This window comes from Phaenicophaeus curvirostris, chromosome 1 (assembly GCF_032191515.1).
Source record: "Phaenicophaeus curvirostris isolate KB17595 chromosome 1, BPBGC_Pcur_1.0, whole genome shotgun sequence".
NCBI lineage: Eukaryota > Metazoa > Chordata > Aves > Cuculiformes > Cuculidae > Phaenicophaeus > Phaenicophaeus curvirostris.
In genome coordinates this window covers 73394627-73411126 of record NC_091392.1, presented here as the reverse complement: position 1 = coordinate 73411126, position 16500 = coordinate 73394627, and the positions used below count along the sequence as shown (strand labels likewise).

General features: G+C 39.5%; 1 protein-coding gene across 2 annotated transcripts in view; it reads left to right on the top strand.

Moving 5' to 3' along the window:
- ITPR2 (inositol 1,4,5-trisphosphate receptor type 2) overlaps nucleotides 1–16500 on the top strand; it is a 998050-nt gene that overhangs the window by 122726 nt on the left and 858824 nt on the right. For both annotated transcript variants that reach the window (XR_011337952.1, XM_069863516.1), the window contains exons 31-34: nucleotides 3477–3728; nucleotides 5314–5439; nucleotides 10353–10481; nucleotides 11085–11205. Coding sequence is in view for 1 of the 2 variants with exons in the window: in XM_069863516.1 (XP_069719617.1) it covers nucleotides 3477–3728; nucleotides 5314–5439; nucleotides 10353–10481; nucleotides 11085–11205 (628 nt within the window). In the remaining variant the exon portion in view is untranslated. The remainder of the gene's footprint in view (nucleotides 1–3476; nucleotides 3729–5313; nucleotides 5440–10352; nucleotides 10482–11084; nucleotides 11206–16500) is intronic.

Here is a 16500-nt window from a genome sequence, read left to right as displayed (position 1 = left end):
ATACATTTTGTTACCGACAAAGATAAATTGTCGTATTACATTTTCAAGCTGACTGCATGATGAAAGTGGAAATGAACTCATATGTGACTTTACATCACGAGTCCTCTAGGAATTTGCAGGGGAAAGGGAACACACCTATTTTGATGAAAGAGGGGAAAACGATGTTTTAAAAAAACATAAGAAATAAGGTAAGCAATTATGATTGGTTAGAAAAGGAAGCTAGTAATGAAATTTGGATGGTGCTTGAATGACAGTCTAATATAAAGGGAGCCAAATGATTGGAACTTGCCATGGAGTGAGGACAGTTTCTCAGTAGACAACTGATCTGTACTTTGTGAACTTAAGCAAGTGCTGTAACTTTTTTTGTGCCTCCAGATGGGGCATATAAACAATTTGTCACATGACAAGATAGAGTATGAGTGTGCAGCATGTCTCAGCTACTCTTGTGTTTTCTTTTACCCACGCAAAGTATATTGTAGCTTATTCCTGTTTACTGGGTGTAAGGGATAAACTGATCATATTTACATGTTTTAGAAAGTGCATACAGATGAAAGCACCATAAAATACGTTGAACATTCACAGTCCGGCTTATTTGCTTGTTCTCATATCCTTGGTCTGCAGGTCTGTAGAGTGCTAGTAGTGATGTTTACCGATTTGAAAGTTTTCTTGGGGCACTTTTTCTCATTACAAGCATGCTTTGAGTTTCCTGGAACAATGCCTATCAGTGCAAACATTATTATGAAAGGGAAAGCAGAATTTACTTTTGAACCAGATCGATGTGGCAGCAGAATTTTCTGTTATCTGTTCTGGAATGATACCTTGCAGAGCATCAACAGCTGCTCTAATACTGACCAGGCTTCAGTATACTTGCACAGAGTTCTTAACTCATTGAAAATTCACTTTAGTGGAAGAAAATGATGCTGGTTTTGTTTTCTTTTTTGATCCCTTTCCCACCAACACCCATTGCTGAGCTCATGATGGTCTGTATGAAGTTTGTCTGGCTAACTCCAGATACTTCTCTTACTTTTCTGTTTCTGCTAACATCATTTTCTTGGCTTGGGTCAGTATTTGGATGCCCTTTGCAAATAACATTTAAAAGTGAGGTGAGGGGATGACATCTTCTGTTCTCATATTTTTCATGATTATCTTGTCTCCCTTAGCTGCTCTTGTGCCAGCAACATAGTCTAATTTGGTTTGTGTTTCCTCACAGTCAGTATGTAGCAAGCATGTCATGTTTGAGCAACAAAGCTGGTGAAAGGGCTGGAGAACAGGCCTTATGAGGAGCGGCTGAGAGAGCTGGGGTTGTTTAGCCTGGAGAAGAGGAGGCTGAGGGGTGACCTCATTGCTCTCTACAACTACCTGAAAGGACGTTGTAGAGAGGAGGGTGCTGGCCTCTTCTCCCAGGTGACAGGGGACAGGACAAGAGGGAATGGCCTCAAGCTCCGCCAGGGGAGGTTTAGGCTAGACATTAGGAAAAAATTCTTTACAGAAAGGGTCATTGGGCACTGGAACAGGCTGCCCAGGGAGGTGGTTGATTCACCTTCCCTGGAGGTGTTTAAGGCACGGGTGGACGAGGTGCTGAGGGATATGGTTTAGTGTTTGATAGGAACGGTTGGACTCGGTGATCCGGTGGGTCTCTTCCAACCTGGTTATTCTGTGATTCTGTGATTCTGTGATTCTGTTTCACAGCTTCACTATCTCCTGATATTTCCTCCTCATTCTTCAGCAATAGGTGTGTTAAGGGACAAGGGATCAGTTTGATTTGGCATGATACCAGGCAATACCGATACAGATTAGGCCTGGATTTGACATAAGTTTGTAACTCTGGGTGAACCTGGAGAAAGTTATCTTCCCTCTCCTTTATGCAAAATGTACAGAAGTGCAAAATAACAATGGGAGTGTAGTAAACAACTTAATAGAAAGTGACAGGGCATGTACCTTCCCAGAGGGCTCAGTGTGGATTTTTTTGTTATTTTAAGTGTGAAATGTCCTAAAACATAGTATTCCAGACATCAGTATTTTCCAGTATTTTGAATACTCCTACTTTCTCTAATTTTTTTGCCACGGAGTGCAATGAAGTTAATGATGTTTGAGTCACTGTACTGTCTCTGTCCTCCCTCCCAAGGATTTGTCCATTTAAAAACTTTTTTCCTATCCCTTGGATTGTCTAAAAAATGTCTATTTTGAAAAGTCATGAGTAGAAACATTTTAAAAACCCAAAGATAAATGAGGAATAGGAATTGCAGGGAATTCACTCTATCAAATTGCAAAGTAAAAATAAGCAGGAAATGGGGAAAACACGACCAGAAAAGTTGTAAATTCAAAATTTGAAATGCTGAAACCCTGGAAAGCATGAAGAAAAGTTTCTTGACTTTTCACTCTTTTCAGTTCTTCTGGGAGACTGATTTTCATTCGTGCTTTTGATGCTTTCTCATTTCTCAACAGCTCCACTAACCTTTATTTCTACCCTTGAGTACAGTAAGGTAGGATTTCATGTCACGTATAGACTTGGATATGTCAGCTGCCTTATTCACAAAATACGTACATCTGTTGTGCTGCCAGGGTGTATACTGTAGTAGGAGGGGTTTGTGGGAGCTTATTTTCACCTGCATTGAGAGTTCTTTATGCTTAAAAGGTAAGTAAGTGATGGAAAGAAGACGGAAGTACTGTCCTATACCAGCTCTGCTTGAGCTCACAGAGCAGTGGTGGCAGTAGCTATGTTTAAGTGCATGGGGGGTTCAAAATCGGGTTATAGCAAAACTTTTCTGTGAAATCTGCTGAGATGAGGCTGCCAGCATCCACCTCCACTCTGGATCCTCTTGAGATGAGCAATGCACTTGTAGGAAAATCAAATACTTATCGCATACGCCAGTCTTCTGTTAAATGGAAGTGCTGGCATGACACTGACAATGTCAAGACTCACCTGCCAAATTTGCATGGGTTGGAAAGAATCATCCTTTGTTTCTGAGGCTGAGCAGGGGCACAGAGAGGTTGGTTACATTGTGGGTGAGCTACAGGCTTTTTGTATGAGGTAGGAGAGAAGAATTAATCTCTCTGTACCTCAAGTCCCTATCTGTAAAATAGGAATAATAATGCATCCTAGCCTCACAATAGGTGGTGAGGGTAATTAATTAACTTCAAACAAACATTGAGTTGGTAGGAATAATAAGGATGGCATACTGTCTTAAGTAAACACAGACCTACATAGAAATTAAACTTCAAATTCACCTATCATTACCTCACTCCTTGGTGTGTTATTCCAGATTTGCACTTATGTAGATAAGAGCTGAAGTTTGCCTTGGATATTGTTTTGACATGTGCGTTTGGATAAGCCACAGCAGACTGATTTCTTTTTTCTTTTTTTGTAGGAGTACATTCAATATCTGTACAGTCTTTGCATACTTAAAGGTAGAACAAAATAATTAAGAATATCATCACAGTGCAGGGTATTAAAAACTTTGTGGTATCTTTTTCAGCTTATAAATGGCGGTGAAGATGTGTTGATATTCTACAATGACAGAGCATCATTTCCAGTCCTACTCCAGATGATGTGTTCAGAGCGAGATCGAGCAGATGAGAGCGGACCCTTAGCGTATCACATCACTCTAGTAGAATTGCTAGCAGCTTGTACAGAAGGAAAGAACGTATATACAGAGATCAAGTGCAATTCACTTTTACCGCTGGATGATATAGTGAGGGTAGTGACGCATGATGACTGCATACCTGAAGTAAGATTCACTGAATGAGGAAACATACTTAGCATTTTCAGAAATTCAGAAAATGTTTTGGTGTTTATAATATCCTAACAAGTTGAATATTTGCACAGAAGCCAGGCTGGAAACAGGTGGTGGTTGTTAAGGTGAATAAATGTAAAAGGATAAGCCAGTATTTTCTTAAACAGAAAAATCATTGTCTCTTACACTGCACTCTGATTGTCAGCTTTTTGGGGCAGACACCTTGTTTTGTTTTTCTGTGTTTGTCCATCCACTATCAGAGTTTCATGCTCTGATAACTTCTGGCTGTAGCTGCTAGACTCAGCTGAGTGGTTTGTCAAGCCAACATTTTGCTGCTGCCTGAATTTGTTGGAAATGATGGGTAAAGTTCTGACCATGCTGAAGTCAGTGGGAGTTTGGGTAAAGTCTCTTTTTATTAAATTCAACTGCAGTCCAGCAAATGTTTTTATTCACTGCATATTGAGGCCCGATTCTGTGGCTATTACTGGTCATGCTTCAGTGGGACTGTGATACCTCACCCTGATCAGAAGGGGAATGTCTGTTTGCCTGATATGATCAAAGAAATCTTTTTACAGCCTTTGCAAGGAGCTTGCTCTGGGCCTGTGTTTTTGGTCAGACAGATTTCTGCAGGCTATCTGGTGAACAAAGGTGGCTTGTATCAACAGAACGGGGGCCTGCAAGAGTAAAGACTCCCTCTGTGCCATGAAGAAGTCCCCTTGTGATCAGCTGATTCTGTTCTTAAAAAGAAAACACATTTGCTTTGCTCAAAAGTTCCTCCTAACATTAATTTCAACAGATGCTGATTACAGAAAGCCCAAACAAATGAAACCTAAAAGTCTGACATTAATTTTTTCCTGACTGCATTATACATATGCAACTATATCCTCTCCTTTGACTGTGACAAGAAATTTTCAGTGCATATGTATATATTTATATTTACTGTATACATTTCAGGGGCTGGATATCCATTTTTATGATGTGTACATGCAGGCCTGTAATGCAGGAGAGGAGTGGGACTGCAATCCTCCCGTTAAGCACTGTGCTGCTGTGGCTGCAAGCCCAGTGCTGCACAACCTTTGTCTTCCATTTAGATCTGAGCTACATCCACCCTTAATGCAAGTGCTGCATTAGGATTGTGAGAATATAGGGATTGCAGTCCCAACTCTGCCAAAGACTTTTTTTTAGAGATTTGGTAAGCCTTTCACAAGGCATCAACCCATAGCAATCAACTGGCAAGTACAGGGGTGTCCTGGCTTTGGACTCAGGCCTTTGTAGTATTAATATCGCTCAAATATCAGATTTGTTGTTGTTTTGCTTTGTGGGGGGTTTGTTGTTACAGTAAGAATGTTTGCAAAACCTTTCAATTTGTCTTCACTTGATTTTTAAGTACATTAATGCATTTTTTGCTGTGCTTCTCTCTTAAATCTTAGAACCAAACGTATGTGTTATTGCTGTTATCAGTGTTTGTTAGTACTTGAAGGATCATCTTTATTGTTCAGTACATTTGCGGATAGAAAACAGCATGCTGATGGTTTCATTGTTCCATTTCATATTGTTTGTGCTTTTGCTGTTTCTGCAGGTGAAAATTGCCTATGTTAATTTTGTTAACCACTGTTATGTGGACACTGAAGTGGAAATGAAAGAAATCTATGCCAGTAACCATATTTGGAAGTTATTTGAGAACTTCCTTGTTGATATGGCAAGGGTAAGCTTCATGATATGTTGAATATTACACTATGGTCATGGATGGCAACTGAACTGTCAATAACTTTTTGTGAAGTTCTTTTATTAATTTTTTTTTCAAAGTTCACAGTAGAATACTGGGCTTATATATTGTTTTGGTTCATGATTGTTTGTTTGGTTTTTTCCAAATCATCATTTCTGTTGTATTTTATTTATCGTTATTTAACCTGCTAATTGCTAGCAGCCTTTTCTTTCTAAAAGGACACTTTGGAACCCATGTTGCTTTCGCTTTTCTTCTGGAAAAATAAAATGGATGTGCGTAGAGGGTTGAGAGTCTATGCATGTCTTCTGGAAGCATGTGTTATGGTTCATTATGGTGGTGATTGAAAAAACCCTACATCTGTAATGTCTTTGCTTCACTCTGTTAGTACAGTGAGGATCAGGGATCAAGAAATTCTTTGTCTCTTTAATCTCACTTCACCCTGTTTTATTTTTTATTCTACTGTCACTGTTCTCACTGCTGATGAAGAGACGTGGTTAGCACCATAAGCATTCAATTCCTGTGGACCCCAGTGGGCTTTATGGTGTCGTTATTTGTTGAAATAAGGTTCAAGTCAGAAGTTGTGACCAACTTCCATTCCCTTGTATTTTGGAGACAGAAAACCAGGGAAATCTTATAATACCTGGAAGGATGAAATACAATAGTAGAACCATGAGGAGACGCTAGTGTGACATAACGATTACAGCTTTCATTACATCTCTTTTCTAGCAGGTAATGTTTCTTGTAGAAGCCTAATATGAATGCCAACTAGGGGAGTTGCTCTTCCTGCTCAAGAAGTAGAACCACAGGTTTTTGGTGGCCAGTGGCCTGTGTTTGATCCTTGTTGATGGGCAGTATTTTGGAGAAATTACAGAGCTTGTTGTCATAGTGTGTGCCTATGTTTTCCCAGTCATTTTGTTGAAATTAAAGAAGAAAAAATAAAAGAATCTCAATTCCATCTTGCAGCCAACATTTAAACTGAAGTATACCAAAAAAATAACGTATTTAAGACCTATTACACAAAAATACCATGAATTATGGCCAAAAGAAGAATTGAGTGCGAAGACTTGTGCTATACTATAGGAACTGGGACCTGTTCATTCCTCTGTGGAACACAGAACTTGGAAATGTTTCACTTATTCCTGGGAACAGGTTAACAGAGGAATGCTTGTGCTTTCTTTTTTTGGTGGTAGTCATTTTCAGTAGTAATGAGACCTCTACAAATCCCATTTTCCTGCTGTTTTCTCTTGTCTCTGTGGTTGTGTTCTATAGTGAAAGCCCTTCTGGACAAACCGAGCTCGTTTGAAAATTAAGGCCAGAAAGCTCCTTGGAGGGGGATTCTGATATTTAACCTAGCTGGTTTTACCTGAAGAAGTATTTTCTCCTGTTGAATTCCTTTTCTGGATTGCCCTTTCCTGATGTGTCTTGGCGCTGACCCTCCAGACAGACTACCCTCCCTGGCCCTTGAACGTGACCAGTTTTCTTTGTTCTTGGGCTAGAAGCAGAGTGTAGAAAGAGGACTCTGTCCACAGTTTCCTTCATGAGCCTAGAGACATCCTGCACTGTGCCAAATGATGTAGAGTTGTCTTGATGCTAGTGAGTGCTGAGCTTATTTTCACATACCTTTCTCATATGAGAAATTAGACTCCAGGTCTTCGGAGGTGAAGAGTGATTGCATTATTAGTGCTGTGGTTTGTGTTTGTGTGACGCTTTCATTGAATGGTGAAATGCAGGTTTATTTTATTCTATGATTTTGCTGTCCTGCAAAGCCCCCAGGATGGGTACCTAACTAGTCCTTTTACTTTCCTCATTAATGGCTGAAAGTCCTAAAAGAGCATGTCAAAAGTGCTCTGGCCCAGCTTGCTCTTCAGCCAGGTACCTGTGAGCAGCTGTATCTTCCAGGCTACTGAGTATATTTGTTCAGGTTTGGTTTTCTGTGGCCCAAGCGGAGCCCATGTGTTATAAATACATCAATGTTATGTAGCTATCAGGACAGTTAGAATGCTGTCAGCCTCGTGAAAGATGTTACAATAGCTTTCAAAGCATTTAGAAAAAGAGCCCTTTGATCCTCTGTGTTCCAGTGAGCTAAAAGGGATGCTTTTGCATGGGGGAAGGGGAAATGCTTTTCTTTTAGCTACTACAAATGCCTGTCAGTGGGTGAGTATGTGAGCTTGGTGTCTGAGTCTGTTATTAGAGAGCACTAAGGTGGAAGATGGAACGTGTTGTGCTCAGATTGGATTCCTTCCTTTTTTTATAAAAAAAAAGTAACCATTTTTTTCCCCACCTGTTTCTGGATCCAGGAAGGAAATATTTAGCCCCACAGCTGTCATTCTCTTTCAACAGTGTGATACATTGCAAAGCAGGCATGAGACAGATTCATGTATAAATTAAGTTTGCCAAATGCAGTCGTGCTTTCAAAGACACCCTGTTTCTACAGATTCTGCCAACCTACTTTCTCCCATGTATGACTTAAAGTGTTGCACTAAGCAAAGTGGGTGCTGCTGAAGGAAAGTCTTCCTTTTCCTGCGGGTGGCCGAACCTGTAAGTTAGCAGCTGTAGTCCAAGCAGGATTAAAGAAAGAGCCAGGATCTGACAGCTGTAAAGTCATCCTGCCTTTCTCTGCAGAATTTTTGAAGTATTATTCATGTGAATTTCAGACCCAAAGCCTCTTAAGGGGTTTTTAAACACTGCTTTCTCAATCCTCATCTCCATTTCATGCATTTCAGGTTTTTTCTTCCATGGGGAAATGTCTTTCAGTCCCCAAAGGGCAGAAGGATCAGAAAAAAATGAGAGGATTTCTGAATTCCTTTTGCACTGGGAATTTTTTAGACTGGTGTTGGGGCAGAGTAGCATCCCTACATATAGCTCTGCTCTTTAGGCAAGCAATGGGGAAAGCTTAAAAGCATTTTGGAATTTAGTTTTGGCGATTTCTGAATTTACCATGCTAGCATTGCACAGCTCACTTACTTCCCATTGGGATCGCAAATGCTAGGCCTCAGAGCTACTGGTTCCAGCCAAAATTGGCATGCAGATTAATTAAAAGCAGAAGAACTTCAAGAGGTTTTTAGTTCATTGATCCTTTTTTTCCAGTTTGAAAAAAGTTTTGATTATTAAATGAATCTGTTACCTCCTCTGGGGGTGGTGACAGTGTCATATTTTTCCCAAAATTGAAGGGCTGAGGAGTTTGCTATTTCAGTTTAGCCACTGTTGCTTCTCTGACCAAAATCTTTCCTTTTCTGGGGTGATAAAAAATGCACTACATGCGGGCATGACTTGTTTATCTGACACATTTTAGAAAAGCAGACAAGCAGAGCTCCTCAAGATGCCTCATTTCTGTAGGACTCAAGTTATGTTTGGATATTCCTCTGCCTACCATATGACAGGGCTTGTGTGTTATACTCAAAAATGCTTTTGTGTTCCTGTGCACTCCGTCTTCCCCTGAACATGGGTGCTTTTAGATATCGTGCCAGTAACCTTCCTTAAAACACTCCTGGTGAAACTGCTGTCTCATAGTGTCCCAGTAAGACAGTGTCAGTGTGTAATGAGAGAGCATGTTTATCCTGTGTGAGATTTGGGTGCTATTGATTATCTTTCTGCTTCTGTTACCAACTGTTCTCTCTGACCTTAAGCAATTCCCTCATCTTCTCTGGACTTCAGTTCCCCATCCATAAAGTGAAGGAATGGTAAGTATGAATGATTTAGGTTTATGATTATGTGTTATGTGCTCAAATAGTAATGAGAAGGCTACCACATAAGTCTATATTATTATGCAAAATAAATTCTGATTTTCCAAAGATTTCCTAGAACATTGCAGTAGTCTGTGGCTTGCATAGGTGAAAGAAAGAACAGCTTTGCCTTTAATTTCTTGTTAAAACATAACTGGTACTGCTGATTTAAAGGCTTTTGAAGAGGTAGTATTACTATAGTCTGTACTACTTATCTGTCCAGTCTTGCCTTTCTCACTGTTTGAGTCCCTGTAGACTCCTTTTAGTACTTTTTACACTGACATATGCAAAGTCAAAATGACTCTGTGTAGATGTTCACAAATGTTGAAAAGAAATAAAGAAATAAAAGAAATACTGAAGGATGCAATCCACCTCAGTACTTTTTTCCTTTCTTAAGCATGACATCTTTATGCGGCAACAATCTTTTAGTGTTTTACCAAAGGGTGTCTTCAGGAATCTTTTGTACAAATCTTCCCACATCCTCCCACCATTTAATCATCCTTCTGTGCTCCAGACTTGTCCCAGTATCATCGATTCTCTTCTTTCATTGTTTTTAGCTTGTCTTTCATATTTTCCCCCTGTGGCTTTCCTAAGTAATGCTGCCTGTTTACAGTTTATAGACTGAAGACTGTTGGTATTGTCTGTGCTATTTCCTTTCTTTTCCTTGTTTTTTAACATTTTTCCTGCAAATGACTTTAACCTTCACCATCCGTTTGTGCTGATTGATTGTAGAGAAAAGTTAAACATCACATGAAATCTTTCTAAACTAAGGTGTTTATGTCTTATCTGTCTCTGAAGCCTCTTCCAACCAGCCCCACAATGGGAGGAAAGGCCCATTTTCTTCTTGAATCTATCTAAATGTCTAAGTGGCATGCAATGTGCTGATTTAGGGGGATCTTTTTTCATGATGTGGGGAAGAATAGACAGCCAACCAGAAGGAGCTAGTTCAGAAGAGAAGGGTATTCAAAAGACAGTGTGGACCTCCAGGAAGAAAGATAAGCTATCACAAATACAGCTTGAATGCCAAGATAGTGACCTCTGATAGATTTTTGTATAAAAAAAACTTGGTTTTCTATCAAGAAGAAATATTACATGTGTTATAATAAATACAAACTAATAAATCTTATTTGAAAAAATAAAATCTCATTGTTTCCTCCTTCTTCCCTGTAGGTTTGTAATACAACCACAGATCGTAAACACGCAGACACATCTCTGGAGAAATATGTCACTGAGCCTGTAATGAACATTGTGAGTGGCTTCTTCAATTCGCCATTTTCAGACAACAGCACCAGCCTCCAGGTAAAGAAAACAGACAGAGACAAATATGTAATTCAGACCATTAATGAGATACCTTCTGCTACCCAGATAGGATTGCTGTATCTTTACATCCTCCTTTAATTTCTCTGTCCCCTCTCATGCCAGTGGCTAGATGCTTAGTTCCTCTTTAAAACACTTACTCTTCATTTTTATCAGTTACAACTCCGAACCAGCAAGGAGTTCAATATGGTAAGCTTTACTCCTGGCTCTTGTGAATTCATTGGAGGCAGTATTCTTGCAGAATGATGCTCTATGTTTGTATTTGTATGAAAAAAATGCTGTGTCCTATGACAAAAGGGACACATACTTGAGAACCGGGGAGAATCCTCTGTCCTTCTGCTTTGTACCACATTTGCTTGATATCAGTGGTGATCTTAGAAAAAATTGCATGAATTGGCTTCTTTAGAGGTACAGCATTGATTTCTGTTCCCTCCAGTTCTGAAGAGCAAAGGGAATTTAATGGAGTTGCAACGTGAGTCTACAAGCTAAAAATCCCTTGCATGTGGTTTATGTTGTGTCAAGTCCTAGGGCAACTGTGAGGGGATTCTAAAAGGTAAAATTCCATGTTTATCTTTTTGTTTTCAGACACACCAACCTGTTTTTATTCAGCTGCTGCAGTCTGCTTTTAGAATTTACAACTGTACCTGGCCAAACCCAACGCAGAAAGCCTCAGTGGAGTCATGTATCAAGACTTTAGCTGAAGTGGGTAGGTGCCAGGCTTTACTTTGATTATTGTTCTTTGTGTTTTAAGATCAGACTTACTTGAGGTTGAAGGCTTTAATTTGACTCTGCTATCCTGAATTTGTGACAGTGGTGATTTCAGAAATCCCACTTTCTGAGGCTAAATTCTTCCTCGTTTTATGACCCATTCAAATCTGTCCAATCAAGTAGGGTTGTTAGGTGAAACCTGTATGTCAGAGAGATGAGTTTGCTAAAATGGCTTAACTTTACCTCAAGCAAGTTATGATATTAAAACACAACTTTAACTATAAGAAAACCTGAACATTTCTAGTCATGCTGAGCTACATCTGCACAAGCTGTTGTAAGCAGTGATGCATAGCAATCCTACACACTGTAGAGTGCACATTGCAGAACACCCATCATTTTTCCTCTCATTTCCTGGGAGATGCATTTGTTACTGTCAGTCATGGTCCTGGGCTTCAAACCAGAACAGCTTCTTTAGGCTTTTTACCATTAGGAAGGCGGGGATGGAAACGACAATTGTGCTTTTCCGTTTACTCCTCACCATCAGGCTTACTCATTTACTGCTGTTACACAGTCAGCCTTGTCAGGGGAATGCTGCCTTGCACCAGCAACAAGACCAGATTTGGTCCTCCAGGCAGCTAGTAAGTGACATGCTTTCAAATCCAATGTTAAATACTGTTTTTGCTGTATTTTTTCAAAAGTGTTAATAAATAATGATAAAACTATATGAGAAGGTCCTTTAACCATCTGCAGTATCTATGACATTGTGACAATCAACTCAAAATTTAGATTTTGGAATAGCTTTGCAGGAGTATCATTTAACACTTTAGCCAAAACATCTCATTAACTTTTTGTGTGAACGAGAACATGCAGTTACCTAAAAACTCAGCAACCTTCAGTTGTTTTATTTGTTGTTCAAATGATTTAATTATGGATCCATCTGGCAAGAGAACTTTGGAAGTTGAAGGCATTTTATTTCCTTTATGCTATAGCTACCACAGCCTCAAATAAAGCTCTAGCCCTACAAATCCTTGTTTGTGTGTTTAACACTTTGTCCCTGCTCATTGCTGGCAATTCTGGAAGGAGTCATCAATAAATTACTTCCTTTGGGAGTCGGGGGGGAGGGGAAAGAAGTAGGACAGGTAAGAGTATTTTTGAGACGAAGCATGCCCCATTTGTGCTTCTAGATGGCTCAGTATCTTCATTTCTGTAGAGTTAAATCTAAAATAAAATTCTAGCTCAGAGAGATTGCTGTGATACCTCATTGAGATGAGGGTATTTGGAAACACTGGAGCACAGTGCCAAGATTTGGACCAGCTTTGGTCCTCCAGGCAGCTAGTAAGTGACATGCTTTCAAATCCAATGTTAAATACCGTTTTTTTGCTGTAATTTTTCAAAAGTGTTAATAAATAATGATAAAACAATGTGAGAAGGTCCCTTAACCATCTGCAGCATCTGTGACATTTGGAATAGCTTTGCAGGAGTATCATTTAACACTTGAGCCAAAAGTAAGGTGAACTCATCCCCACTGCAGCCTGACAGGGAAAGCATGGGTCACCTTAATGGGGTGGCAGATCCAGCTTCTTGACCAGCATACAAAAGAGCTGGTAGTCTTTGGTAGGTCATCTTCTCTGTGTCTTTTGTTCTGGGGAATGCCCAGATGCAAGGCGTGGCTGGTGTCTGGACTTTTCTTCAGATATGTAACTTCGTTCCGTATTAAGTGAATATAATTTCTACCTCCGCTGTAGTCTTTTCTTTCATTCCTTTTTCTGTTTTACTGAGGTGGTTTACAAGTATGCTCTTGTGTTGTCCTATGAGTCTAACCTTCTCACCACTTTGACTTCCCACCCATGGGACCCCAGGCATGCCCTGGGCACTCAGGTGTGGCGGTAGAGCTGGGCTGCTGGTAGGGCGTATCACCCCATGTCGTCCTCTGGGACTTCACTGCAGAGGCATTGGGGCAGGGAGCCTTTGTATCACTTCGGGTGCCGTGGGCCTGGCAGCATCAGTTGCCCCCTGAAAGCATGTGTTAGCGTGCGCATCACTGGTTACCTTGTCCATACTGTAATAATTATTTAAGGATTCATCACTAATATCAATACTGAGCATAGTAAAATTGTGTTGTGTTAGCAAATTGCCACACATTTTTATTTGGTGTTTTGACAGTGCAGAAAGGGAGTATAAGGGAACAGGTGAGGGGGATTTCCCCCAAAGAGTACGTTAGCTGGAAGAGAAGTGGAAGCAGAGTTTTTAACGAACACCCCTGTGCAAAAGTTTGGCTGGCTAGCAGAGAATTGAATCACTGGTGATACTCAGTGTTTTTAGGCATGGTGCCAAATGTGTCTTGCCTGGGCTAATTGAGTAGGCCTGCTCTGCTCTGCTGAAAGCTCTGGAAAAACTGCCCCAGCTGGGGGTACCAGCAGCTTGTAAAATCAATGCCCATTTGTGATTACAGTGTGAGCCAGGTGCCTTTCTCTATTGGGTGTTCCACCACGGAAAATGGTGCTTCTCCTTGAGAAGGCAGGGGTTTCTTCCATAATACAAACACAGCAGGTTTTTTTTGCCTCTTTCGCTGCCTGTGTTTGTGGACTAGGTCTGGATTTTGGTTAGGCATCTGTAAGCACTCTCCTGCCTTTTTTTTTTTCTTTTTTTTTTGTGTCTGACAGCTTTAATGTTAGGGCCTTGATGTTTCACAGCAGGGTTTAAATAAAAGAAAAAAAACCTCTAGAAAGATTTTGCCTATATCAGAGAGATAGAGTATTGGACAGATTTACAGCAGGTACCAAAGACTTTTGATGGAAAATAAATGTAGTATAGAGTTGAAAGAAAAAACATGGGGTTTTTTTTTGTGTCATAGCCCTGGATTTAGAAATGAATCTCAGGAGGAAGTAAGATCATACACAGATTTCCCAAGACATCAAAGATCCATATAATAATGCACTTTTAAAAGACCAGTTTCAGAGCAGGTTTAAGCAACGTACATTCTGCTCAGTGCCTTCTAGTTTGTTGCTGGCAGGTGGATGTAATTATTGGCTCAAGAGCTTAAGATCATTACATCTGTTGTCTTATGAACACTGTAAGAATGTGTGTTAGTGCATTATCTTCCAGGTCAACAAAAGGATATGTTGCAGAAGCTAATTTCTTGTAACTCTGATACTTCAACTCCACTTGACCACTAGGGAAAAACTTTATAAGCTTTCCAGGCTTCACTTGCTGCTTCATCTCCAGGCAGTCCTCTCCCTCCAGTTCAGCAAGAAGCATAGTCTTTATTCTCTTCTTCAGCAGAACCCTCTGTGGCTCCAAGGGATTTGGAACATACAGATACCAACATGCATCAGTTTTTTATTAAACAGTAAAAGTTTGGCTACCTGGCTTGAATAAAAATGCTTAGGAAATTATATAAGTATATTAATGTATCTTTTTATTATGGATATCTGAGACAGTTTATCACAGTGATAAGAATTAACTCATTACACTTAAATCACTTATGCTTTTTCTCTATGATTACATAGGATTGAGGTTTTGCTTGAAAATATAGTCCAAAAAACGAATGATCAGAACAGTTTACATCTCACTGGTAAAATAACTACAAATAGAAAATGCTTAAAAGGTCCCCTGATCTTTGTGAAAACAGAGGAACTAAGATGACTAACAGTTTAATTTATTTCAAATGAATTCATTATCAAAGGACTTTCAGTTCCTACATTTTATAATCTTTACAAGATTGATAAGGGTGGAGGCCAGTCTCAAAGTTTGTGTTTGTAAACCATCTGTTGTCTTTCTGTATGGTAAAATTGGGGAATATCACCTCTCCTCACAACTAAAGATCTGGATTGTATATATTAAATTGTATTGGAGCAGAGCCTTTCTCCCAGGGCTGACCAGTCTTTCGGTATCCAAGTAAAGAACTGTCTTTGCGTCTTAATTAAGTGGTGATTCTTATATATCTTTACCCCCAGACATCAGTTTTCTGTTACAAGGCTGAATCTAGTTGTATTATATTCTTACCTTTGTAGCGTCCATTAGCTTTCTCCCTTATGTTTTTACAAACTGTGTCTTCCCTCTGATACTGTGTGTGTATCCCATGGACATAGCATGTGCATAGTTGTGCTGTTACCACCAGTAATGAAATAATAGGAATTTCCCAGATGAATAAACAGTGGCAGTTAGGAACCTGCATTTTGTTAGACTGCTTCTCTTGGCAGACCCTTTAAAAAAAAAAACCTGTTAGCAAGCCAAATTACATTAGTCATGATCAGATTATACTCTAGGATGCTGTGCAGGAGAAGCAAAAGGGGAATCCTTGTTTCCATCCTACAGAATTGGAGGTGAGTCATGTAAGATTGCTTTTTTGTAGGTTCAAAACTGGAACAGGTACAGAGGAAGTACTAGTGTGGTGGTCAGGGGAAAGGAGAACTGTATTACAAGAAGAGATTGCAGGAGCACCACATGTTTGGCCTAGAAAAACAAAGGCCTGTGTTATTGCTCTTTAGATGTACTTAGGAAGATAAATAGTCACATAAAGAGACATTTAAGCTAAAGGACAGTGCTGACCCTAAACCGACTGCACATAAATTACACTAGTTTGTAAATAACCTAAATAAATCTAGATTGTAGATTACAGGTTTAGAAGCAATTTTGGAAGCATGTCCACGGTCAATGGGCCAAGAGAAAACAGAGAAAAGAGGGATGGCAGGGAAGTTAGCTTCATTTTACATGGGGCTCAATGCGTTTTTCAAAAGATGTTAAAGAGCATAGGTTATCTGTAACAGAGAGCAGATGGTCTGAAGAAGTGGCAAAGTCCTTTGTAGCTGAGTATTTATTCCCCAGTTTCAGCGTACCAATACCCCTTTGTACAGAGTCAAAAAAACTCTCCTGTGGTGCTTCTTGACCATGCTTTTTCGTTCGCTAAAGCCCTTTCCTTTTCCCTGACAAATTAGAAACAAAAGAAATATTAAACATGAAATCTAGGTTACATTTTATTGCTTCTTTGGAGTTATCGTGCCTATTTTCATGTTCATAGAGATGAACTCTCCTATAACAACTTTTTCAGCCCTTAAAATACATTATTTCACTTCCTGTTTGAGTTTTAAAACCTTTTTTCCATTTTATAAAAAGCTAGGTCTTCATTTTCAATTTTTAGTTCAAATAAAATAATTATCCTGTTGTTACTTTTTTGACAGCAAGAAGAATACATTTCAGATGAAGCACATATTTTATTCTATTTTAACTGTTTGTGTTTCCCTAATTGCAAGAAAAATTCAATGATGATCTTTTTACAGACTGATAAATATTT